The sequence below is a fragment of the Lissotriton vulgaris genome, chromosome 2_1 (genome assembly GCF_964263255.1).
Source record: "Lissotriton vulgaris chromosome 2_1, aLisVul1.2, whole genome shotgun sequence".
Lineage (NCBI taxonomy): Eukaryota > Metazoa > Chordata > Amphibia > Caudata > Salamandridae > Lissotriton > Lissotriton vulgaris.
The window spans coordinates 1,642,466,792-1,642,490,095 of NC_141687.1; the positions used below are offsets into that span (position 1 = coordinate 1,642,466,792).

A 23,304-nucleotide genomic window follows, 5' to 3' on the forward strand; every position below is an offset into this window, starting at 1 on the left:
CTATTGGCTGGTCCGTAGCAATTACCTGCATTTAATATTTAAGACAAGTGTTCGATTTTAGAGAGGACTTAATTTGCTGTTGGGGAGGTATTGTTTTACTTCATTTTTACTTAAGTATCTGATTGGTCAGCATTAATGACCTTTGGCTCAGAAATGTGGCTTAGGACACCATGACTAAACCGTTTTTGGATGTACAGGAGGATTGTTCTTATCTTATGAGGAGGGCCTTTATGAGATTACAGATGCCTCCACCCAGAAGACAAATAATGGGGCTCGGAGGTCTCAAATGTCGATTGCAGCATTTGGCATTGTGCCGGCCTGGACCCTTTCCTCAGAAGGAAAAACATGCAAAAGCCTCCAAACACCCAAGGAGCTTGAGAACTTAATGCATTTAAAGTTAGAGGCAAAACGAAAAATGTACAAGCCCAGTCAGATATAAATGTTTCAGAGACTGCTAACTGCCTTCCTTAAGAATACACACATTCTGTGTCTTTTACCCTCCCCCTTCAGACGAAGACAATCCAGCCGGTGTGTAGAAACTACACAAGCTAATCTACTCCAAATGAGATCCCAGATGAGGATAAAGGACATGAGGATGACCCAGATGGTTCAGATGAAGATTCTGGACCTTGGCACCTAGGAGTGACAGCCGAGCAACCCTGAGTTTTGCATTTGAAAATCAGATAAGCCAAACAATTCAGAAATGTTGAAGCCAGAGAACATGTACCCTATTCAGCCCTGGAAGAGGGCTCTGGTGGAGAAACTAGAACTCTTATGTGGCATGATCCGCAAGCTATTGGACAAAGACATGAACAACCCCCTTTGAGCATGAATGTCTCCATCCATTACTGTGTAGAGATGTCATTACCAGATGAACATTACACAAACATTGACTAGCATTTCATATCAAGTATCTTGAAATAATTATGGTTCGGTTTTCATAGTGAAACGCCTAGGAAAGGATAATGTGACCTGTTCTGTGTCCTGGAACATGTGCATATTCTATCCAATCTGGTACATCAGTCACCTGCGTGGTACCCAGTCCAAACTATTGGCTGATCTGGCCAAAGACTATTAGCACCTTGTTAGCTGGTTCATAGATCTCTGCAAGAGTAGAGTACTTCTAGGTGAGAAAGAACTTGATGTTAGACTACAATTCCACAAGGAAGAAGGCCCTCCAAGACAGAATCTCCAACAATGCACACAATAGCAAAGACCTCTTCAGCATTATCAACTGCGAGGCCACAGACGGCCCACCCTCCCAAGACCTCTTCAACAGACTCAGCACCTACCACAAGATCAAGACTATCAACGACAACTTCAACACCCAAGACCACCCCACTGTGCCGGCAACAACCACAACCGACGCTGACCCCATCCCGACCGGCCGAATTTGCAAAGCTGGTCCCCACTCTCCAAGGACGATACCATTAAGACAGTGAAAAGCATCCACTCTGGAGCACCTTCGGACCACTGCCCGCACCGCATATTCCACAGAACCGCCTCCGCCATCACACCAGACATATGACGATCCATCAACTGCTCCCTCGATACCGCCACCTTCCCGGATGACTGGAAAAATGCTCAGATCTACCCCCTCCCGAAGAAACCCTTCGCGGACCTGACAGACCTCAAGAACTTCAGGCCTATCTCCCCGCTCCCCTTCCCAACAAAAGTCATTGAAAAAGCCAGCAACGCCCAGCTTGCTGACTTTACCGGAACCAACTTCATCCTGGGCATCCCCAATCCGGATTCCGAAGCAATAATAGCATCAAGACCGCCCTCCTCCCCACCACCGACTACATCCACTCCCTCCTTGACCAGGGCAACACCAAGGCCCTCGTCCTACTGGACCTCTCTGCAGCCTCCAACACAGTCTCCCACCTGGTGTGACTAGCCACAATACTCTAAGACACCGTTATCGGAGACAATGCCCTAAACTGGATTGGCCACCTCCCCACTGGCACACACAGCGGGTTAGACTACAACTTTACCTCTCAAAACTGACAGATCAGCTGTGGAATACCCCAGGGCTCTTCCCTCAGCCCCACCCTCTTCAAGACTAGATGGGGCCCCTCGCAGCCATTGTCAGGAACCCCGGGCTCAACATCATCTCCTACGCTGAAGACACCCAGCTTATCATCTCTCTCACCAAAGAACCCACTATCACCAGGAAAAAATACTATGAAGGAATGAAAGCTGTCGCCGTCTGGATGAGACAGAAGTCTCATCCTGGGCGCCTCCCCCTCCGATAGGAACGATTCCTAGTGGCTCTCTGCTCTAGGAAGTCCACCTGCCCCTACGAACCACATACAAACCCTCGTTATTGTACTGGAGTCCTCGCTCACAATAGCCGCCAGTTAAACACTGTCTCCTCGGCCTGCTTGAACACACTGCGCCTGCTTCGAAAGACCTCCAGATGAATCCGCACCAAATCCAGGAAGACACTCACACATGCACTCATCAGCAGCAAACTCGACTAGGATAATGCACTCTACTCTGGGGTCAACCAGAAACTCCTCCAAAGACTCCAGAATATCTAAAAACGGAGCAGCAAGACTAATCCTCAACATCCCCTGTCGTAGCCACATCACTCAACACCTCCGCGACTTCCTCTGGTTCCCAGTCGACAGACGAATAACATTCAGACTCCTCACCCACGCATACAAGGCCCTTCAAAACACCAAACCTGCATACCTGAATCACCGCCTCACATTTCACATACCCGACAGAAACCTCCATTCCGCCCAGCTTTCCCTAGCTACCGTCCCACGAATCTGCAAGACCAAAACCAGAGGAATGTCCTTCTCCTACCTCACCACCAAAACATGGAACGCCCTGTCCACCCACCTCAGGAAATCACCCTCCCTGATGCAATCTAGGAAGGACCTCAAGACCTGGCTCTTTGGATGAACTCAGCACTTAGTCTGATCCGCTGCATCCCTCCCCACCCCACGCAGCGCTGTGAGACCCTCACGGGTGAGTAGCCATGTTTCACAAATCCTGATTGACAGACTGACAATTCCAGATATCTGAGTGACTCCAATAACTGGAGGCCAGATCCAAGGTCGTTCAAGAGCCTCATGTTCAGAAAGAGTCCATGAAGGATACATATCTGCCTCCCAACAGACTCAGTGAAATATTTCCTCTGCCATCCTGATCCTGAAACTATGACAGTGGATGTTTTTTTGCAGGTATGCTAAACATGCCTAATTCTGGTGAAGCTGTTTCGGCCGGCTCAAGTTTGTTACCTGGTTCTAATGGATCATTCTTGGGATTCTTCAATCCTTCTCCTGTCCCCAAAAGTTTTATGAATGGTTGTGAGCATTTACACAAATAGATTCCGGAGGGGGTCAATGGGTCTGACAGCCTGGGGGATTAAAGGACGCAATGGTAGATCTGAAAACTTTAAATACAAGTTGAAAATCTTATGCAACACAGTGGGAGAGAGAGCTTGGGGGATGTTAGCCCTCTTGGTACCTGAAATTGGGTTTGGATCCTGATGGAGAAGAGCTGGTCTTGATTTTTTTTATTGGAAAAGCAGACCCAGGCCTGGTTTGTAGGGTATTGTTGTGTTCAGTAATTTCAGCAGGACATACCCCTCAAACAAGCACTAGTACGGAAGAATCTGCTGGTTTGTATTAATGGGAATTGACTTTTGCGGCACTGAAGTCAAGATACTCCCAGCTTTCGAGTTCCTGTCTAGGAAAAAGCTTTCGGCTAATGTAGTTCAGTTGCTGTGTCTACTGTTTTGCAAGAAGGTTTCTGATGATCATTCGCTGGATTTGTGAGGCAGGATATTTACAATGAATGAAGAAATATTCACAGCTGCCAGAACGCACAATTCCAATACTAGCTCACTTTAAGACCTGGCTTGTACAGACTTCTACCAAGGTACGTGTTGTCAGATGCAATAAGGATTATTAAAATCTAATGGCAGAACTCCATCCCGGGAGGGTTCAACACTCCTGATTATAATAAGCAAAAATTCTGGGGCAGTCTCTTCCCTACTATCACTCGATGGGTGTGCTGGTTATTGTTGATACAAGGATTGATCATTATCATTAGGAACTCACCAAGCGAGAGGTGCTAGGGCATTCAAAGCGTTCCCTGTAAGGAGCAATTTTGAAATAATTAGAGAGGCGGCGATTTGGCCAGCAGGCTATACTTTCAAGGATTTTTATTTTAATCTGTATTGGGAAAGGTCTTATTGTTAGTAAGGTGTTTAAGATGCACAATCCTGTCCTTCAATCCTGACACAATATGCAATTTCCTAGCTTTCATAGCAGAAAGTTTCAAGTCAATGAAAAGGCAAGGCAAGGATTGCCCTGCTCCACAGATAGGAAGATCCTAGAGGAGAATGAAGATTGTAATGTATATGCAATTGCATTTCTGTTTGTGGTTTTCTCAGAGCCAGCATGATCTGAGTAAAAGCAGTGTGAATTATGGTCTTTTGGTCCGATGCCAGGGAGTATGTTTGTACAAAGAAAGAGTTAACACTGGGATCTCTAGGCCACTATAACGACAGACAAACGGACTGTCATTGCCAGGTCTTCGTTTTGTTTTTATTTTACAGAATTGTGGGAACTGTAGCACTCAGATAGTTCTAATAGTATTTGCAGTTTTGAAGTGTCTTTGAATAGGGCGTTCAGCAGAATACAGAAGAGCGAGAGAGAGAAGCATTCCAACTTAAAGATGTTGCTACGAAAACTAGTACATTTTATATTCAGAGCTACAGTGGCATGACATCATGCAATGAGATATGTTGTATGAGTACTGGCATCTGCATGGAGATTTATTTTCCATGATTGATAGACGTATCAATTCTCCTGAGATTTACTTTGCTTTGTGTGGTCTAAACCACTTTGTTTTCTTCCTCTTAGGAGACTGAAAATGCTAAAGGTGAGAATATCTTTCATAAACTTCAGCTTGTTCTAAAAATAATAAATAGGTTTCCAGGTGGCACAAAAATAAAAAGTCAACAGCTGCAACGACAACGGAACTACCTTTCCATTAGCTGATTACAAAGATAGCCGGTTGTTATTTAAAGATGAAAGATAATATACAATTCAAACTGCATGCAGTGCACTGCTCCTCTTCTTTCTTCTCAATCTTCCTGTGCACCAAACATTTTGAATTCTAAGCTGTTCAGAATCATGAGAAAAATATTTAATGGATTTTTTGTTTTTTTGATTTTAGGAGTTCTCTTCTAGCCGACAAGGCCCAAAGCACATTCACTAATGGCACATAAACCACTCAGGTAGGAAATAAACCCACATGTAATTCTTTTTTGATTAAATATTTTTTACAAACCATAACCATTTCAATCTTGATGTTTCTTAACCTGTAAAACAACTAGGTAAGTTGCTATACGACTAAAATCATGTATCAACAGAAATTAAGTTTATCACAATCTGAATGCACTTATTGAGTTTGTAAGCTGCATGTAAGCTTAAAAGAGTATCAAGTAAGAGAAAGCATTTATATAACAAAATATATTACATGGACAACACAAAGCTTTAGCATCACAATGCAGGAAAAAGCTCTTTCCAATGCAAAGCAGCCGCTGGACCAAGGGAGTTGAAGAACTGCTGCAGATTGAATACCTGAAGTCAAACCAAGGTCGGAAACCTTGGAAATGCAGCAAGTTAAGAAGTGATGTTAGTTTTTGTAAGAGGTAGCAAGAAGCATTGCAGTTTGAAAGGTACGAGGGAAGTGGTAAATTTCTTCTTGAACTAGCTGACTGTAAACATATAATAGCTTGATAAGCCGGAGAAAGGTTCTCTCAATGACGCTCCCTTTAATGACTGGATTACTATGGTCTTTGATAGGGTTGCCCCTCTTAATTTAGCACATCCCGAAGGTCAATTCCTTTTGCTCTGTGGTATGCTGATGACCTTCCTACTGCTAAGCACTGTTAGGCATTGGAAAGACAAAGACCTGATTATAGTGAAATCTATAAAGAGTCTATACTACTAAATTTAAAGCTCATGAAAACATTGTAGAAAAGTTAGGGTCACATACTTTGCTTCTGTCATTCAAATCACCTGCAATTCTAAAAGAGAAGTTTTTAAGATGGCTAAAAATATTTGCACTATACCAGGGTTTTTATATTTATTTCTTCTTTTCCTGAACTCTTTTTTTATGCCCATCTTTTGACTTCAGTGAGATTCATATTTGATGGTGGTCAACTCTGAAGACCTGAATGACACTGTTTCACAATTCCTGCTGCTACAACTCAAGTACATAAAAAAAAGTGCCCTTAGGTTAAGTCTGACTCTGCAAATGTTAGTGTGTCCAGCACGTATTTTCAATATGACGTGACTTTATATCACCATAGTTCGTCTCCCTCCGCAATCTCGCTCTAGATTTTGCAGGTGTCCCTTACCAATGGAAAGGAGCCATTAGTGACCCACTTTTGAAGAAGCCTTAAGCTGATTATGGAAAGCAAAGTGGACAACAAACTCTCCTCATTCACTGCACTGAAAGTAACAGTCTTAATACTTTGCATCCAGGCTTCCGTCGACTTCTAGACACCTAGGTCACACTGTTAGCTGCGACTGAGGACATTCAAATAATATTAGATTAAGGTGGCAACACACCACCTATTCTTTTAGATCTCAGTGCAGCCTGGCTCTCTTATTTCCTGAGCAATTTTCATCATTTTCAATTGGTTGTTCTGAAGCCCCTCTATCCACAAGCTAAGCCTTTAGTGACTCTCTCAGGGCGCCTCACTGAGTGCTCTACTTTTCAACATTTATATGGCGATGTATTTTTTCTGATGTCATACGCGGGCGACTCTTAGATTGTCATCTTATTTGCAGATAAATTATTACTTCTGCCCAAAATTTTAACTTGTGCTTGCTAGGGCTTATATCGTGGATGAATAGTCACTCTTAAGTTTACTGGTCGCAAGACTGGGCTACTGTTCTTTGAAAGGGCCTCTTTTACCTGGTCACCAGATTTGAGCAAAGCTCCATTATCTACAAAGAATAGTGCAGTATTCTTTGAGGTTAAGCTCTCATTCACAAAGCAAATTAATACTCTCAATTCCGTATGCTTTTCCTATCTGTGCATGTTACTCAAAGTGATTCTTCTGCTTCTCATCAACTTCTGTTGCACAGTACTTTAGGCTATTATTCCGTCTCTGAGTTGATTATTGCAACTCCTTTTATTTGGTACTCCCCAATAAATCTATCCAGCATCTGCAATTGAATGAAACCTGGCAGCCAAAGTATTACTTGGCCTACACCAACCAAGCCTCATCTCATCACGTCTCAAAGACTTGCGTCGGCCACCTGTGCAGCAATATCTCATTTTAAGACTCTTTGTGCCTGCCACAAGACCTCATATAAACAAGGCTCTACATTCATGCAATCACGGATTCATCCTTACACTCCTGTTCGGAGAGTACATCTTTCCGATGCACTTTTGCTATCAGTTCCTCTTATTCTCCTTACTAGACAAGGAGGACGAGCCTTCTCTTTTTACGAATGGCAACTATGGAATTGTCTCTGGGTCCATCTTCACTCAGAAGTTAATCATCTTAAATTCTGTAGAGGCCTAAAAGATTTTTAGTTAGATTGTATGGCTTCATTACATTTTGTGTCGGGAACACTTTTTTCTAGGTAAGAGTTTGTGCTTTACAAGTAGACTTTGCTCCTTCATTAATTTTACAGGAAACTCTGCAAAAGATTAAAACTGAAACCCTACAGTAAGTTTCAGCATTCCAACAAGATATGTCAAGGTCACCAGATTAGTCAAGAATCCAAGCACTGAGAATTCAAGGTAGCATACTCACTAAAGGACGAAAGTAATAAGAGGGAGTGCATCCCTAGACATGTGAAGGACGCATAACTAATGCCAAGGACATTCACATTGAGATGAAGGGGAAATCTTAACTGTATGGAAACTATTCCTGGTAAAAGTATTTTCAGCACGCATTTTAATTTGATTCGTAGTAGGAAATAAATGCATTTGTTCTATGTTCAGTCTTATTACCAATCCTATATTTCCCTAATACTACTGACCAAATAAAATTAGAAACTTGGACAGGAGATAGTGAGATCACATCTTGTTGGCATGCAAAAGCATAAAAATGTATATTTCCAATGCAGAGCATGCAAGGCAAAACAGCACAAGAAAGAGTAAAAATAAGGACGAGAGAAACAGCCTTGTTACAAGAAAAAGCTCCAAGTTTATACAAACCTCCAACATTAAATTGCTATGCCTGATATAAATGTTTTCACCCTCTAGCCTCTTTGACCTTTTCTGTGAAAATTAAAGAAAAAGAGGGAGGAAAAAAGAACAAAAGAAGCACAAAAAATTAAAAATGTGTTTCTTGCAGGATCGCAAATAAAAAAATGTCATTTTTTTTATTGCTTTGTGGTTTAGGTGAATAGCATGGACCCAGAAGTGGGAAAGGCAGGAAACCACAAGAACACACAGAAGTACAATAACCACAGTGAAAGGTCAACAAATTCAAGAAGACAGAAAGAATGGAATGATGTAATTTAACGAGACAAGTGCCCATATTTCTGAAAAGCTTCCATGTAGGTAACGGAGTGTGGCTGGTCGTATTTTTCTTTCAGTAGTCAATAGCTGCTTTGCGCAGATATGTGCCCATAAATTACTAGTCTACATAATCCTTTATTTTCCAAACCCTTACAGTTACTACTGAATTTAACACCTCAGGTCAAATGAGGCAGTAGGCAAACTCATGATATGACTAAGATGCTTTCAAGAGTACTCAAAGGTTCAATTTAGTCACAGCAGTGATGATTACAGAAGAATGGATTTCTTTAGTAATTGTAATAAGACCCAAAAGTGTGGTGTTACCAGCTGATCTAATGTAAAAACAATTACCAATGTAAAATTAGGGGCTATGTGTTTGTGTCTTAACATGCAACAGTCTGCTGGGAACAATGCCTTTACGCCAGCAAACATTTACCAGATTCACTTCCTGCACAGAACATCTTTAATCAGCTAATCATAATCTTACTGTCTGAGAATTGGTTTATCGTGGACTATGTGCATACATCTAGGGTAATTTGAAATATGTACTCGTTGCCTAGCGCATTACTTTTAGTTAAGACTGTCCATTTTTAAGTCTTGTTTAGGCAGCACTTGCACTGCCTCTGAGACATGCTGTATTCAGGTATGGACTTGAAGCTCCGCCCATCTTTTCAATTGGCTCCTGTTTCTGTTCATTCTAAATGTTTGCTTTTGATTTGTTAATAGGTTTAGTAGTCCCTCCTTAGTACCACCTTTTCTGCTTTTGTCACCTCCCATGAGGACTGGCCCTTTTACTTGTAATATTACTCAGTATGTTTCATTTACAGTCTGTGAGCACTATTTTCTGAAATGATTTTTTCCAATTGCAGCACAATATGCCTTTCTACAACTTTGCTCACTTTCCCATTCTCTGCCCCTCATCCGTCCTGCCTTCAGGCACCATGTCGTAGGTTTCAGCATGGCCCGCTTTGATATTTTATTAGTAATGGCGGCCACGGGTGACATTTTCAATATGCACGGCTAGCCCAACTTGTACCTTTTCATCTACATTATTATTTTTATAAGCCCGCCATGGTTTAACTATAGCGGCCATGCGCCTTCCTTTCTTTTTTTGGGCAGCGCGATGCGCTATAGCGGCCATGTGACTTTTTTCATCTGCGTACCAGCCAATGGGGGATGCACACCTTTATTTACAAAATACGCTGCTTGGCCTACTCCAGCACTTCATTTTTTTGTTACCAATGGCGGCCGTGGGCAATGTTTACATAAAGCGCGGTCGCCTGACTAAGGGTGGCTGGTCTCGGTTACATCAAACGTAGCGACTCCATGTTCAGAAGACCACAAGCATCCACAGCAGGACAACATCATTCGCAGTCGCATCCGCACCCACAACAGCAACTTTCAATGTGACGAGGCTTGTTTTCCCAGGAGAAGCACAAACCTGTGTCTGCACTTCTGTGAGTATCAGAGATTGACCACTAGAGATGATCAGAGGTATGGGTCACATATTGGTGACAATTTTATTATGAGCTTTCGCAGAGGTCATAGAGTGTGTAGAGAAGGCAACAGCTTGCCAAGTTAAAATGTGTCTACATTCTGAAGGGGCTTTCACACTAACTAAACAAATCACCCCAGTTTTTAAAAACGTTTGGTGGTGGCAGGTCACTGTTAGATCAACATACACTTGATAAAACTACTCTTCTGTGCTAAATTCTCAACACATTTTTTAAACATGACTACTACAAACACTCTGTCTTCTGGGCTTTGTTGACCAATGATGGGCTTTGTTGACCAATGATGGGTTTTGCTAGTCCTGATTGGTTGGGTATGAGGCTGCGAAATCTGCTTTGGTTGCTGTCACATGCAACAGAGCTTGATTGGGTCTTTGTTTTGGGCCTGGTTTATCCAATCCTTGTCTGTCGGGCGCCTTCTGATCAGTTACCATTTCACGCTGAATATCTCCAGCAGGTGGCACCCCAAGTCCTGCACTAGAACATGTTTTTCATGTCTTTGCAGTCCTTCTACTGGCTCAGCTCAACCTTAGCTGCCTTTGAGTGGATTATTACATACTTTAACCTCCTTCATTTAAAGGGATACCGTCCTGTTTTTGCAGATTTATTCCCTGTAACCATGTCTGCAAACTTAATGTTGTTCAGATCTCTCACAACTGCTTTCATGAGCACTCCTCTTATACTGCTGTTTATTTATCCAGCAGTCTCTCTGGTAGAAATTCTCCTGCAAAACTAGTTAGTGTGCAGTGTCACGAGTTATCCTTCGAATTTCAGTGCATGTGCATTATTGGTGAAGCAACAGTGCCATTACATCTAGTGACTACAACTCTACTCTTCAGCAGACCTTAAATTTCACAGCACTCGTTCTCTGCACAAGAGACACAGTACTCGCACTCCAGCCAGGTACTTGCCTTCTGCTCCTTACAGACATCATGCTGTTTAATCGTGCGTCTCTCTATTTGCAGACCGAAATCGAGCTGGTTCAAAGCTTTGGTGCTCCAGCTCACCAGATCATCTATGTGAACCGAGACAAACAGATCAATCAAATTAAGTATGCAGCCAGAAACGAAGTCCGCCTGATGACCTTTGGCAATGAAGTTGAGTTAGCAAAGGTGGCCCGAACTCATCCTAATAGCAGGTATCATTGGTTTTTTTGAGGATGTACTAGTGCAGTACCCATTTTGGTCTAGCAGACTGTTGTATGTTTGTACTCACGAATCTGTATGTATGAAAGTATTTTTAATTCAGGCACTCTGGTTAACTTTCCAGGATGCCTTGTGGTCAGAGTGCATTTTTATTGGAAGTGTGATTTTATTTATTTATTTAGCCTCTCACTTCCAGTATAAAAACAAATGGAAAAGTATGCTCAGCTCCATTTTATAATTACATTAAGGGTGCAGTACCTTACATGGGTAATAGAAGTCCCTTTACAACTCCACAGGGACACCTAGTAACAGCCTGTGGTACTGCACCCTTTCCTTGTGTAGTGGATTTTCTTTTATTACTTAGGCTTCTGCTGAGATTAAAAAAAAAAATCAAAAAAAAATCTAACAAACATTATTATTTGCAACTCCAGTAGCTCAAACTTTCACTAATGCCAGCCCTGTTGCATATCAAATGCTTTTTTTTATCAGTCTGTTCGTGCTTATTAGCAGAATGATTAGGAATTAAATGAGCTGTACCGCTACTGTATTGTATTGTAATTGCATTTATATAGCACTTACTACCCCATACGAGGCGGCTTTTTCGGTGAGTAGCACCCTACTCCAGAACCCAAGGAAGATTAGTGTTGAATCAGTATAGTGAAATATGAAAGTAATTTGAGTGGTGGATAGGTTAGGCAGTTATTTGGATTCAGAAGGATAGCGGAGGGATAGAAGAGGGAAAAAGGTTTGCAAGTATATAGCGCTTGTTACCCCTGATGGGATGTTGTAGCACTTTCTTGGTGAATAGCACGCTACTCCGAAACTGATCAGGATTAGTGATGAATAAGTAAGTGAAACAGGAAAGTAATTTGAGTGGTGGATATTAATCAGTTATTTAGATTGAGAAGGATAGCTGAGGGATAGACAAGGGAAAAAGGTTTGCATTTATATAGCGATTGTTACCCCTGATGGGGTGTTGAAGTGCTTTTTTGGCGAGTAGCACGCTGCTCCGGAACCCATTAAAGGATTGGTGTTGAATTATTTTAGTGACATATGAAAGTAAATTGAGTGGTGGATGATATGCTAGTCAGTTATTTGCATTGAGAAGGGTAGTAGAGGGATTTATATATCGCTTGTTACCCCTTATAGGGTGTTGAAGCGCTTTTTCGGCGAGTACTAATTTGAGTGGTGGATATGAGTCAGTTATTTAGATTGAGAAGGATAGCGGAGGGATAGAAGAGGGAAACAAGGTCAATCAATCAATCAAAGCATTTATATAGCGCACTACTCACCCAGAGGGTCTCAAGGCGCATGGGGAGGGGGGTCCGCTACTGCTCGAACAGCCAGGTCTTGAGTTGCTTCCTGAAGGCAAGATGGTCCTGGGTCAGGCTGAGGTGGATCGGGAGGGAGTTCCAAGTCTTGGCGGCGAGGTAGGAGAAGGACCGTCCCCCTGTGGTGGCTCTTCGGGTGCGGGGGACAGCGGTGAGGGCGTGGCCAGTCGATCGAAGCTGGCGTTTGGGAGCGTAGAAGTTGAGGCGGCTGTTGAGGTATCCTGGGCCTTGGTTGTGTAGGGCTTTGTGTGCGTGGGTGAGGAGACGGAAGGTGATTCTCTTGTTGACCGGGAGCCAGTGTAGGTCTCTCAGGTGTCCGGAGATGTGGCTGCGGCGGGGGATGTCCAGGATGAGTCGTGCTGAGGCGTTCTGGATCCGCTGGAGTCTTCTTGAGTTTGGCGGTGGTTCCGGCGTAGAGGGAGTTGCCGTAGTCCAGACGGCTGGTGACGAGGGCCTGGGTGACCGCCTTCCTGGTCTCGGTGGGGATCCACCGGAAGATCTTACGTAGCATGTGCAGGATGTTGAAGCACGACGAGGAGACGGCGTTGACTTGTCTGGTCATGGAGAGGGAGGAGTCCAGGATGAAGCCCAGGTTGCGTGCGTGGTCTGTTGGTTTGGGTGCGTTGCCTAGGGCGGGGGCCACCAGGAGTCGTCCCAGGCGGAGGGTGATGATCCCAGGATGAGGACTTCCGTCTTGTCCGAGTTCAGTTTCAGGCGGCTGTTCTTCATCCATTCGGCTACCTCTTTCATCCCTTCGTGTAGGTTGTCTCTGGTGGTGGCGGGGTCGTTGGTGAGGGAGAGGATCAGCTGGGTGTCGTCGGCATAGGAGATGAGGTTGTGCTGGCGTGCGATGTCTGCGAGGGGGCTCATGTAGACGTTGAAGAGGGTTGGACTGAGCGAGGAGCCTTGAGGAACGCCGCAGATGACTTCGGTGGCTTCTGATCTGAACGGGGGAGGCGGACTCTGTGTCCTTCCGGCGAGGAAGGAGATGATCCACTCCAGTGCCTTCTCCTGGATTCCGACGTTGCTGAGGCGCTGCATAAGTGTATGGTGGCAGACAGTTGTCGAAGGCCGCGGAGAGGTCTAGGAGGATGAGGGCTGCTCTTTCTCCGTTGTCAAGCAGGGCTCGGATGTCATCAGTGGCTGCGATCAGGGCGGTCTCGGTGCTGTGGTTGGCCCGGAAGCCAGACTGCGAGAGGTCGAGGGATCCGTTCGTCTCGAGGAAGGCGGCCAGCTACTTGTTGACGGTCTTCTCGATGACTTTTGCAGGGAACGGGAGCAGCAAGATGGGGCGGTAGTTCTTGAGGTCGGTGGGGTCGGCTGATGGCTTCTTAAGTAGAGCGCTGAGTTCGGCGTGCTTCCAGCTCTCCGGGAAGGTGGCGGTGTCGAAGGAGGTGTTGAGGATGTTCCGCAGGTGGGGTACGATGACAGCGTCGGCCTTGTTGAAGACGTGGTGAGGGCAGGGGTCGGTCGGAGATCCGGAGTGGATGGAGTTCATCGTGCGGACGGTGTCTTCGGTGCTGATCGGGGTCCAAGCGCGGAGGGTGGTGGTGGGGGGCGGTGGTTCGGTCGTGGCGTGCGTCGGTTGAGTGCTGAAGCTGTTGTGTATGTCCGCGATCTTGTTGTGGAAGTAGGAGGCGAGGGAGTTGCAGAGGTCTTGCGACGGGGTGATGTCGTTGTTTCCGGCGTTGGGGTTGGAGAGCTCTTTAACGATGTTGAAGAGTTCTTTGCTGTTGTGTGCGTTGTTGTCCAGTCGTTCCTTGAATGCAGTTTTCTTGGTGGCGTGGATCAGTTGGTGGTGTTTTCGGGTGGCGAGCTTGAGGGCAGTCATGTCGTCCGGTGTTGGGTCTCTGCGCCAGGCTCTCTCGAGGGCTCTGCAGTTCTTCTTGGAGCTCTTGAGTTCGTCGGTGAACCATGGGGCTTTCTTGCTGCCGGGTCTGCTAGGCGGGGTCCTCAGGGGGGCGAGGTCGTCTGCGCAGTCGCTGATCCACTTCGTGAGGTTGGTGGCCTCTTGGCTGGGGTTCGTTGCACCGGTGCGAGGGTTCTTGCTCAGGGAAGTCGTGAGCTGGTCGGCTGTGATCTTGTTCCAGCTTCTGCGTGCAACCTGTTGCTGGTGGATCGTGGTCCTTCTGAAGCTGAAGTGGACGCAGCTGTGGTCCGTCCAGTGGAGTCCGGTGGCGTGGCTGAAGGTGATGTCCTTGCTGGATGAGAAGACTGGGTCGAGTGTGTGTCCGGCGTAGTGGGTGGGGGTGGTCACCAGCTGCTTAAGTCCGAGGTTGGCGAGGTTGTCCAGCAGGGTGGTGGTGTTGCGGTCGTTGTTGTTCTCAAGGTGGAAGTTGAGGTCCCCGAGGAGGATGTAGTCAGTGGAGGGGAGGGCGTGCGGGCTGGTGAAGTCGGCAATGTCCTCGCTGAATTGTGTGCGTGGTCCCGGGGCTCTGTAGATGAGGGTGCCTCTGAGGGTGGTCTTGGGGTTGATGTGGACCTGGAAGTGCAGGTGCTCGGCGGGTGCGAGGGTGTCGTCGGTGTTGGTCGTGATGCAGATGGTGTTCTTGTGGACGATGGCGATGCCTCCTCCAGTCTGGTTGATGCGGTCCCTCCGGATGATCTTGTAGCCGTCTGGGATGGCGATATCGGGCGCTGAAGAGGCGTTCATCCAGGTTTCCGTGAGAAAGGCGACGTCTGGGGCTGTGGTGTTGAGCAGGTTCCAGAGCTCGACGGCGTGTCTGTGGACGGAGCGGGTGTTGAGCAGGATGCAATTCAGGTGGCTGTTGCTGTTGCTCGTCTTGGTCTTGGTCGGTGCTGGAGTAGTGCAGGTCCGGATGCAGGTGAACTTGCAGGAGTGGCAGCAGAAGGGTCCGTGGGTGCGTCTCGGGGTGGCTCGGTAGCAGCCCGGGATTCGGCCGGCGTTGAGTGCGTTGAGTTCAGTGGCGTCGTAGGTCCGGCGGGTGGGCGGGTGTCTGCGGGGGCCAGGGGTCATGGCACTGGGCGCGGTCCAGGCGCGGACGGGCGCAGACGGGCTTACCTATGGCGCACCTTCGGCGCTCAGTCGGCGCGCCCGCTGCGCGTCAACGCTGCGCGTTCGCCCGGTCGCCATATATGGCAAAGTGGGAGGGAGGGAGGAGCTGGGAGGCGGGAGCGTACACAAAGAAAAGGGGGCGTGGCCTCGCGCACGGCGGCGGGAAGCGGGGCGGGGGAAACAGGGGCACAGGGGGTGCAATAACACGGGGATCAGCAAGAGACAGAGGCTCAGGGGGATACAAAACCACAAATAACACTGGAGAAAAAAGCAGAGAAATCACCAAGCACACCGGAGAGAAATTCAATTAGCGCGGCAACAGTCAGGCAGGGAGAGCGATCCCGCTAGGGCAGCGGGGGGCGGGGTTGATGCGGCAGGCTCAGCGAGGCTGAGTGAGGTAGCGGGCAGGAGGGGCACTCGCTGCAGCTGGTGGCCGTGCGGTGCGGGGAGTGTTGAGGTTTGCATTTATATAGTGCTTGATACCCTTAATGAGGTGTCGAAGCGCTTCTTTTTTTTCGGCAAGCAGCACGCTACTCGGAACCCATAAAGGATTAGTGGTGCATTAGTATAGTGAAATATGAAATTTGGGCAGTGGACATGTTAGTTAGTTTGATTGAAAAGGATAGTGGAGGGATAGAAGAGTGAAGGATTTAGACTTTTTTTTTTCTTTGGACGTCATAGCAGTAATGGGAGGCTTGGGATGAGTAAAAAGTGATGTGGAGGGGAGAATTAGATGGAAGAGTTTAGAAAGGCTTGTTTTGGGGATCAGTATAGTAAAAGAGGTGTCAGATGGTGCAAGGAGGGGTAGAGATGGGGAGATTCTAGAAAAAGCTATAAGCCTGAATCTGCATCCACACTATGCCAAGCAACTTTGACTTTGTTTTGAAATATGTATACACATGGAACTGAAATAACCTTCAGCAGTTTAGAAAATAAAATCAGCACACACAGAAATAGGGCACCTGTCTCCTTAAAAATGAGTCTGAAACATAAACTAGGCATTGGAGATTTCACTCAGCCAAGTCTGAAGTGTCTAACCTTCCTCATTCTTATCAAATCGTCCTCTCTTTCTGTTGGTTTCTGTTTATAGTGATAAAAAAAAAGGTTGTTGGTTTACTCATAGATATGTGTCAGTCAGGATCTTTGTTAATATAACCATTGAAAGAGAATCTGATTTAAAGACCAGCACCAACCTGTACTTGGTCTCCATCAGTAGTTGCCACTTGAGTCTCCGTCTGCTCTTTCCCCACCTAAAATGGATAAAAGTAAAAAGCTTCTTGTTACCAAACACGGACTCTTCAGTAACAGCTTTCCAACACAAAGGAACCATATGGACGAAAGAAACTTCACTGTATGCTGCTAGCCACATGCAGCAAGAAGGCAGTAGAGGTTGAGTGCACCAACTTAACAGAGACTAGAGATGAATGGGAGATGTGTTATGTACAACCGGGATCATCCAAGAGTCAGAATGGTTGAGCAAATAGCCATTTACTAATTTCCAAACTATAGATTATAAAATGGTTTACAACCTGCAATGAGTCTAGGTTTTCATAAGATTTTATGTGTGGGAATAAGCACTGGAAAAGTGCCAAGAGGATGCAGGGCGTTGATCAATTTTTGCACTCAAGCTGGAGAGTCATTTGGAAGGAAGGGGAATTTGATTTTGGCTGGGTTAATTTCTGGACAGAATAAATTCATTTGGTTACTTTCTGTAGGAATGTTTTCAGTTTTGTTAAGTAAGTGGGGTCTGAAACTGGAAGGTATACCTGCATATCATCAATGTACTGGTTTAGGTAGATAGAACCTTTTTAGGTCTCGGCTAGCGTCGGCTGCGCGTACGCAGTCTCGCTGGCGAGATTTTATGTTTCTAGTAGTGGGGCTTCTTCACTCTGCTGCATTCCTGGCCGCTGCTGAGAAACCTGCATCTCCTAACCTGGGAGCTACGCTTTTTCGTCGATTTCCTGCCCAGTATTCTTCAAGGCGCTAGCTGACAGCGCTGGTGGTAAACAGCTCGCGTTTCCCGCTGCGCGGGAAACACTCGTGTAAGGAGTGAAGGCGGCGGATGGTGGCAGGTCAGCGCTAATAGAACTACCAAGTCCACAAAACCATCGGGGCCAAGAACAACTCCCCGCCACGCCCCCCTCACCTGCCTACAATTGCGCAGAGGGTCCGCTGTGGAGCGGAGAACTTCTTCACTCTGCTGCATTCCTGGCCGCTGCTGAGAAACCTGCATCTCCTAACCTGGGAGCTACGCTTTTTCGTCAATTTCCTGCCCAGTATTCTTCAAGGCGCTAGCTGACAGCGCTGGTGGTAAACAGCTCGCGTTTCCCGCTGCGCGGGAAACACTCGTGTAAGGAGTGAAGGCGGCGGATGGTGGCAGGTCAGCGCTAATAGAACTACCAAGTCCACAAAACCATCGGGGCCAAGAACAACTCCCCGCCACGCCCCCCTCACCTGCCTACAATTGCGCAGAGGGTCCGCTGTGGAGCGGAGAACTTCTTCACTCTGCTGCATTCCTGGCCGCTGCTGAGAAACCTGCATCTCCTAACCTGGGAGCTACGCTTTTTCGTCGATTTCCTGCCCAGTATTCTTCAAGGCGCTAGCTGACAGCGCTGGTGGTAAACAGCTCGCGTTTCCCGCTGCGCGGGAAACACTCGTGTAAGGAGTGAAGGCGGCGGATGGTGGCAGGTCAGCGCTAATAGAACTACCAAGTCCACAAAACCATCGGGGCCAAGAACAACTCCCCGCCACGCCCCCCTCACCTGCCTACAATTGCGCAGAGGGTCCGCTGTGGAGCGGAGAACTTCTTCACTCTGCTGCATTCCTGGCCGCTGCTGAGAAACCTGCATCTCCTAACCTGGGAGCTACGCTTTTTCGTCAATTTCCTGCCCAGTATTCTTCAAGGCGCTAGCTGACAGCGCTGGTGGTAAACAGCTCGCGTTTCCCGCTGCGCGGGAAACACTCGTGTAAGGAGTGAAGGCGGCGGATGGTGGCAGGTCAGCGCTAATAGAACTACCAAGTCCACAAAACCATCGGGGCCAAGAACAACTCCCCGCCACGCCCCCCTCACCTGCCTACAATTGCGCAGAGGGTCCGCTGTGGAGCGGAGAACTTCTTCACTCTGCTGCATTCCTGGCCGCTGCTGAGAAACCTGCATCTCCTAACCTGGGAGCTACGCTTTTTCGTCAATTTCCTGCCCAGTATTCTTCAAGGCGCTAGCTGACAGCGCTGGTGGTAAACAGCTCGCGTTTCCCGCTGCGCGGGAAACACTCGTGTAAGGAGTGAAGGCGGCGGATGGTGGCAGGTCAGCGCTAATAGAACTACCAAGTCCACAAAACCATCGGGGCCAAGAACAACTCCCCGCCACGCCCCCCTCACCTGCCTACAATTGCGCAGAGGGTCCGCTGTGGAGCGGAGAACTTCTTCACTCTGCTGCATTCCTGGCCGCTGCTGAGAAACCTGCATCTCCTAACCTGGGAGCTACGCTTTTTCGTCGATTTCCTGCCCAGTATTCTTCAAGGCGCTAGCTGACAGCGCTGGTGGTAAACAGCTCGCGTTTCCCGCTGCGCGGGAAACACTCGTGTAAGGAGTGAAGGCGGCGGATGGTGGCAGGTCAGCGCTAATAGAACTACCAAGTCCACAAAACCATCGGGGCCAAGAACAACTCCCCGCCACGCCCCCCTCACCTGCCTACAATTGCGCAGAGGGTCCGCGCATCGCGGGACGCGCGCGGGCGACGCCGGGCTAAGCCCGGGCAAAGGGCGGGCCCTCTGTGGCCCTCAGTGACCGAGGTAGGCCGGGCTGGGCCTGGACCCTTACTTTTTCTCTCATGCACAGTTATTATTTATTTGTGTCCGTGCCCATTTGAGTAGAAGGATAATTTCGCCGTAAACACTGAGATAGATATACTGCACCCTGGTCCTACCTGTCCTGCTAGGGACCAACTTCATTCCAGACTTTTATCCATTTTATAGTGTTTCTTTTTTTCCTTTTTCTTTTTCTGTGAAAAATGTCTAAAATTTTACGTTCTGGAAGGGTAGTGGGAGAAAAATCCACCCGGAAATTACCTTCCATCCGCACAAGAAATAAATCAATAAACAATCCTCCTCTGAAAGGTCAATGTCAGTTATCCGAACTGTGGGATCTAACCGCTAGTAACAAACCTAAATGTGCTACCCTACTCAACTCAGATTCCAAAGCCCCTGAGGTACTGGAAGTACACTTACCAACCACCTTTGAGCCTCGTTCTCCCCAGGCCCAGCAGGGGGCCTCCCAACTCATGATAGGAGGGTCTTCCCCACGGGACCCTACAGTCGGGAAGCCGACGATAGTAAGTGAGCCTGTACATATACCATCGATCCCCCAGGCTTCCACGAATGACAGGCCGGGAGATGATCTGTCCGCTTTATCTATTGACTTGGAACTATGGGGTCGCTACATAAGCCCTGCCAAAGTGGAATCCCTGGAGCAATTTAAAGTTCAGGGGGGAGCCACCCCATCAGGACTAATGTTGTATAGTAGCACTCCGTCACTAAACAGACATGAAATCTCTGACCTGTTAAATTCATCAAAGAGTCCCGATCTTAATCTTCTGGATAACATTTCCATGGTGGAGGCACGAGAAAAGCCGATCTCTGAATCTATGATCGCGCTGGAACAACTTCTTGCTTCAATATTGATGCTTCTAGGAAAATTTGTAGGTAGCTCGGACTGTATCCTTGAATCAGTTACCCAAATCTTAAAGTTAATGCTGCAGAAAGTGCCGGATTTGGGTAAGGCCTCCTCCCCTCAACAACCTGAACAACCTGCATCGGAGGGGGAAATCAAAGCCGCTAGAAGCGAACTAGTTAAGGATAATGAACCGCCTTCTTTGGTCCCCGATAAGGAGTTGCTTCATACTGCAGCTTCAAACTGCATCAAGAACATAGTCCTCGAGATAGAGGAGGTGGATAAAGTCTTGCCTGACCCCAAAACGGCTCAGGAGTTATTTCCTATCTTTGTCCCGGATGCTGGGAAAGAACTCTTGGCCGACAAACCCCAACTTAACGAAGAAAAGAAAAAACATGGAAAACAAAAAAGTACCAAAGCCAGCAAGAGGAAACCAATTCGAAAATATAGAAAGAAGAAGCAACGGAGGATCATTTTCCAAAAATACACAGAGATAAGGGAGAATGAAATAAGGAACGGGGAGCCTTTGTCTACTTCCTTAAAAGCGGATTTGGATGAGAACTTAACCACTTCAACCTCAGTGGAGGAGGAAAATGATCAAGGCAGCTTGTCTTCCCTGGAAGTCTTTCCACAAACTGGAAGCCCTCTCCCATGCTCTCCGGTTCGGAGTGCAGCAGGAGGGCCACTTTCTTTTCCATCTGAGACTTTAAATCCGTTGGCCGCTCCCTTTGTGGTAACAATTGACTCCGAAAATGCTTGTCCTCTTGCTCGGCCTGTAAATGTACCTAAGGCTACTGCGGATGTACGTGTGCTAGAATTTGTTCCATTATTTGATACTGACCTCCTATTGAATAGAGCCTGGCTTCTTAAGCGCTTTAGTGAGGTAGAATGTCTCTATCATATTCAGTCTAGAGACATAGAATTGGTATCTCTGTTAGGGGGTAGCCGGGCATTGAGTATTCAGGTGAAATTTTATTCCCCGATTATAACCAATCTGATCCTTGAACAGGCTGAAAATTTCCAACGTTTAGGAATTGATATCCTTCCTATCTCTACCCCTGGCAAGCCAAACTCTTTCGGTAAGCAGGGGTTGAGAGGCGGAGAGCAAAATTGGATAACCTCTCCTCTGAGGGACCTGAAAATTTGGGTCTCCAGGGGAAAACGTTCTGTATCACACGTGAAGCCACTTCCACTAGTTGAGAATTCCACACTCAATGATGACAATAACCGGTGGAATTGGCTCCATAGTGCTTTATCAACAAAAAATAAGGATAACCCCAAATTGTTTCCCCGCCTTTAACCCAAGCTTAAACATAATTTCCTGGAACGCGGCCGGATTTCATAGTAGCCCGGAGAAACTGGCCTTCTTATCCACCCTGGAGGCCGATATATGGTGTATCCAGGAAACATGGTGCATAGATAGGTTAATGCCTTTAAAAGATTTCTATGTATTGGAAGTACCGGCTGCACCCTCTAAAAAAGGGCATGCCAGGGGGGGGCTTGCCTGTTTACTGTCTACTAAGTTCCAATGGAGATTCTCCCATTATATTGATCCAACCGGACTCTTTCACACAATCACTTTGGAAAATATGTACCATGATAATACAAAATTTTCCATGGTCATCTTTAATGTGTACATTCCGCCTGAGGAGGGTTTTAATGATAAATTGAAGCGGGTCCTCCAACATATGGAAAATATAAAAAATTCTCCTCCTTTCCCTGTAATTTTGTTAATTGGTGATTTGAATTGTAAAGTATCAAATGCTAGTCTAACACTTTTCAGGGATAAAGCTAAGGAGGAAACTTATTGCATCCCCCAGACGCTTTTCCCGGAAAACTTAAGAACAAATAAAAGGGGGAAGATTTTGTTAAAAGAACTTGCAATCGGGGATGGTATCATATTAAATGGAAGATTTCCGTCTGACGTCCCCGCAAATTATACCCACAATTCCCCCTTTGGATCATCTATTTTGGACTATGCCATCGCCAGTTACAGCCTGTTTCCCATGATTCTTGACTTAAAGATTATACCCACGACTCTGAGTGACCATAGTATTTTAGCACTATCAATTTCATTAAATTCTCTGAATACGGCATCCTGGGCTCTAAATGGTAAAGAGGCTACCTTCAACCCAAAGGCTGGAAGATGCTTCTGGAATAATGCTGCCATTAATGGGGTCCAGGAGCTATTGTTCGATACACTCAGGGAAATAGAACTGTGGTACGGAAGTGAAATAGTTTGCTTTGAGGCATTCATGTCAAAGATTCTGTTGAATGCTAAAAAATCCGCCCCGCTTAGGAAAAAAGGAGAGGTAGTGCCTCTTCCCCTCCGTAATCTGAACAGGGAGTTAAACAAACTAATCCGTGCACAGTATGCTGATAGGGTACCGGAACGTGGGAAAGTTATCTCTAGGCTAAGAAGAAAGAGAAGCAGACTTAAGAAAAAAATCAAAAGGGATAGGGAGGATGAGGTATGGATTAAATTAAGGGAATCCGCTGTACATGGCAACATTAAAGATTTCTGGGCAATTATTGGGAAAGGATGTGGTACACGCCACGCCCCTCTCCCGATAGCTATATCAGAAGATCTATGGTTCTCCCATATTAGTGAACTATATGCTGGAAATGGGACCTTAGTTGCTGATAACTTTTCGTATTCTGCCCCTGACGACTCGGTTTTCTCTCCTTCTGAGAAGGAAATCGAGTTGGCTATAAAAAATATGCGATCCTCTGGGGCCATGGGACCGGACGAGCTTCCGATGACGGTCCTAAAACAAGATCCATTGACCTGGAGTAAAATCCTGTATCCCCTGTTTAAGGCGTGCCATTCTTCTAAATGTGTCCCTGCATCATGGAGAGGAAGCATTCTGGTTCCTATTTTTAAAAAGGGGGCAAGGGACAGTCCCAATAACTATCGGATGATTGCGCTCCTCGACTCCATCGGAAAGGTCTTTGCGAAATGCCTCCTGAGTTCTCTTTCCGATTGGGTCGAGGAGCGCAACATCCTGCCCTTGGAACAGACCGGTTTCCGAAGGGAACATGGTACGCTGGACAACCTGACTGCCCTGCAGGTTATTACAGATAAATATGTCCAGGTGAGAGGAGGAGTGGTATACGCC

At 46.6% G+C, this 23,304-nt stretch overlaps 1 protein-coding gene across 12 annotated transcripts in view; it reads right to left on the bottom strand.

The window, feature by feature from the left end:
- Positions 1-23,304, bottom strand: part of LOC147732987 (protein 4.1-like) — a 586,946-nt gene that overhangs the window by 247,515 nt on the left and 316,127 nt on the right. For 7 of the 12 annotated variants that reach the window (XM_086957536.1, XM_086957528.1, XM_086957534.1 and 4 more), the window contains 3 exons: positions 16,711-16,767; positions 16,556-16,597; positions 8,209-8,271 (listed from right to left, as the gene is read on the bottom strand). In XM_086957536.1, the coding sequence (XP_086813662.1) occupies positions 8,209-8,271; positions 16,556-16,597; positions 16,711-16,767 (162 nt within the window). The remainder of the gene's footprint in view (positions 1-8,208; positions 8,272-16,555; positions 16,598-16,710; positions 16,768-23,304) is intronic. The other 5 variants (XM_086957538.1, XM_086957532.1, XM_086957537.1 and 2 more) reach the window with 2 other exon arrangements.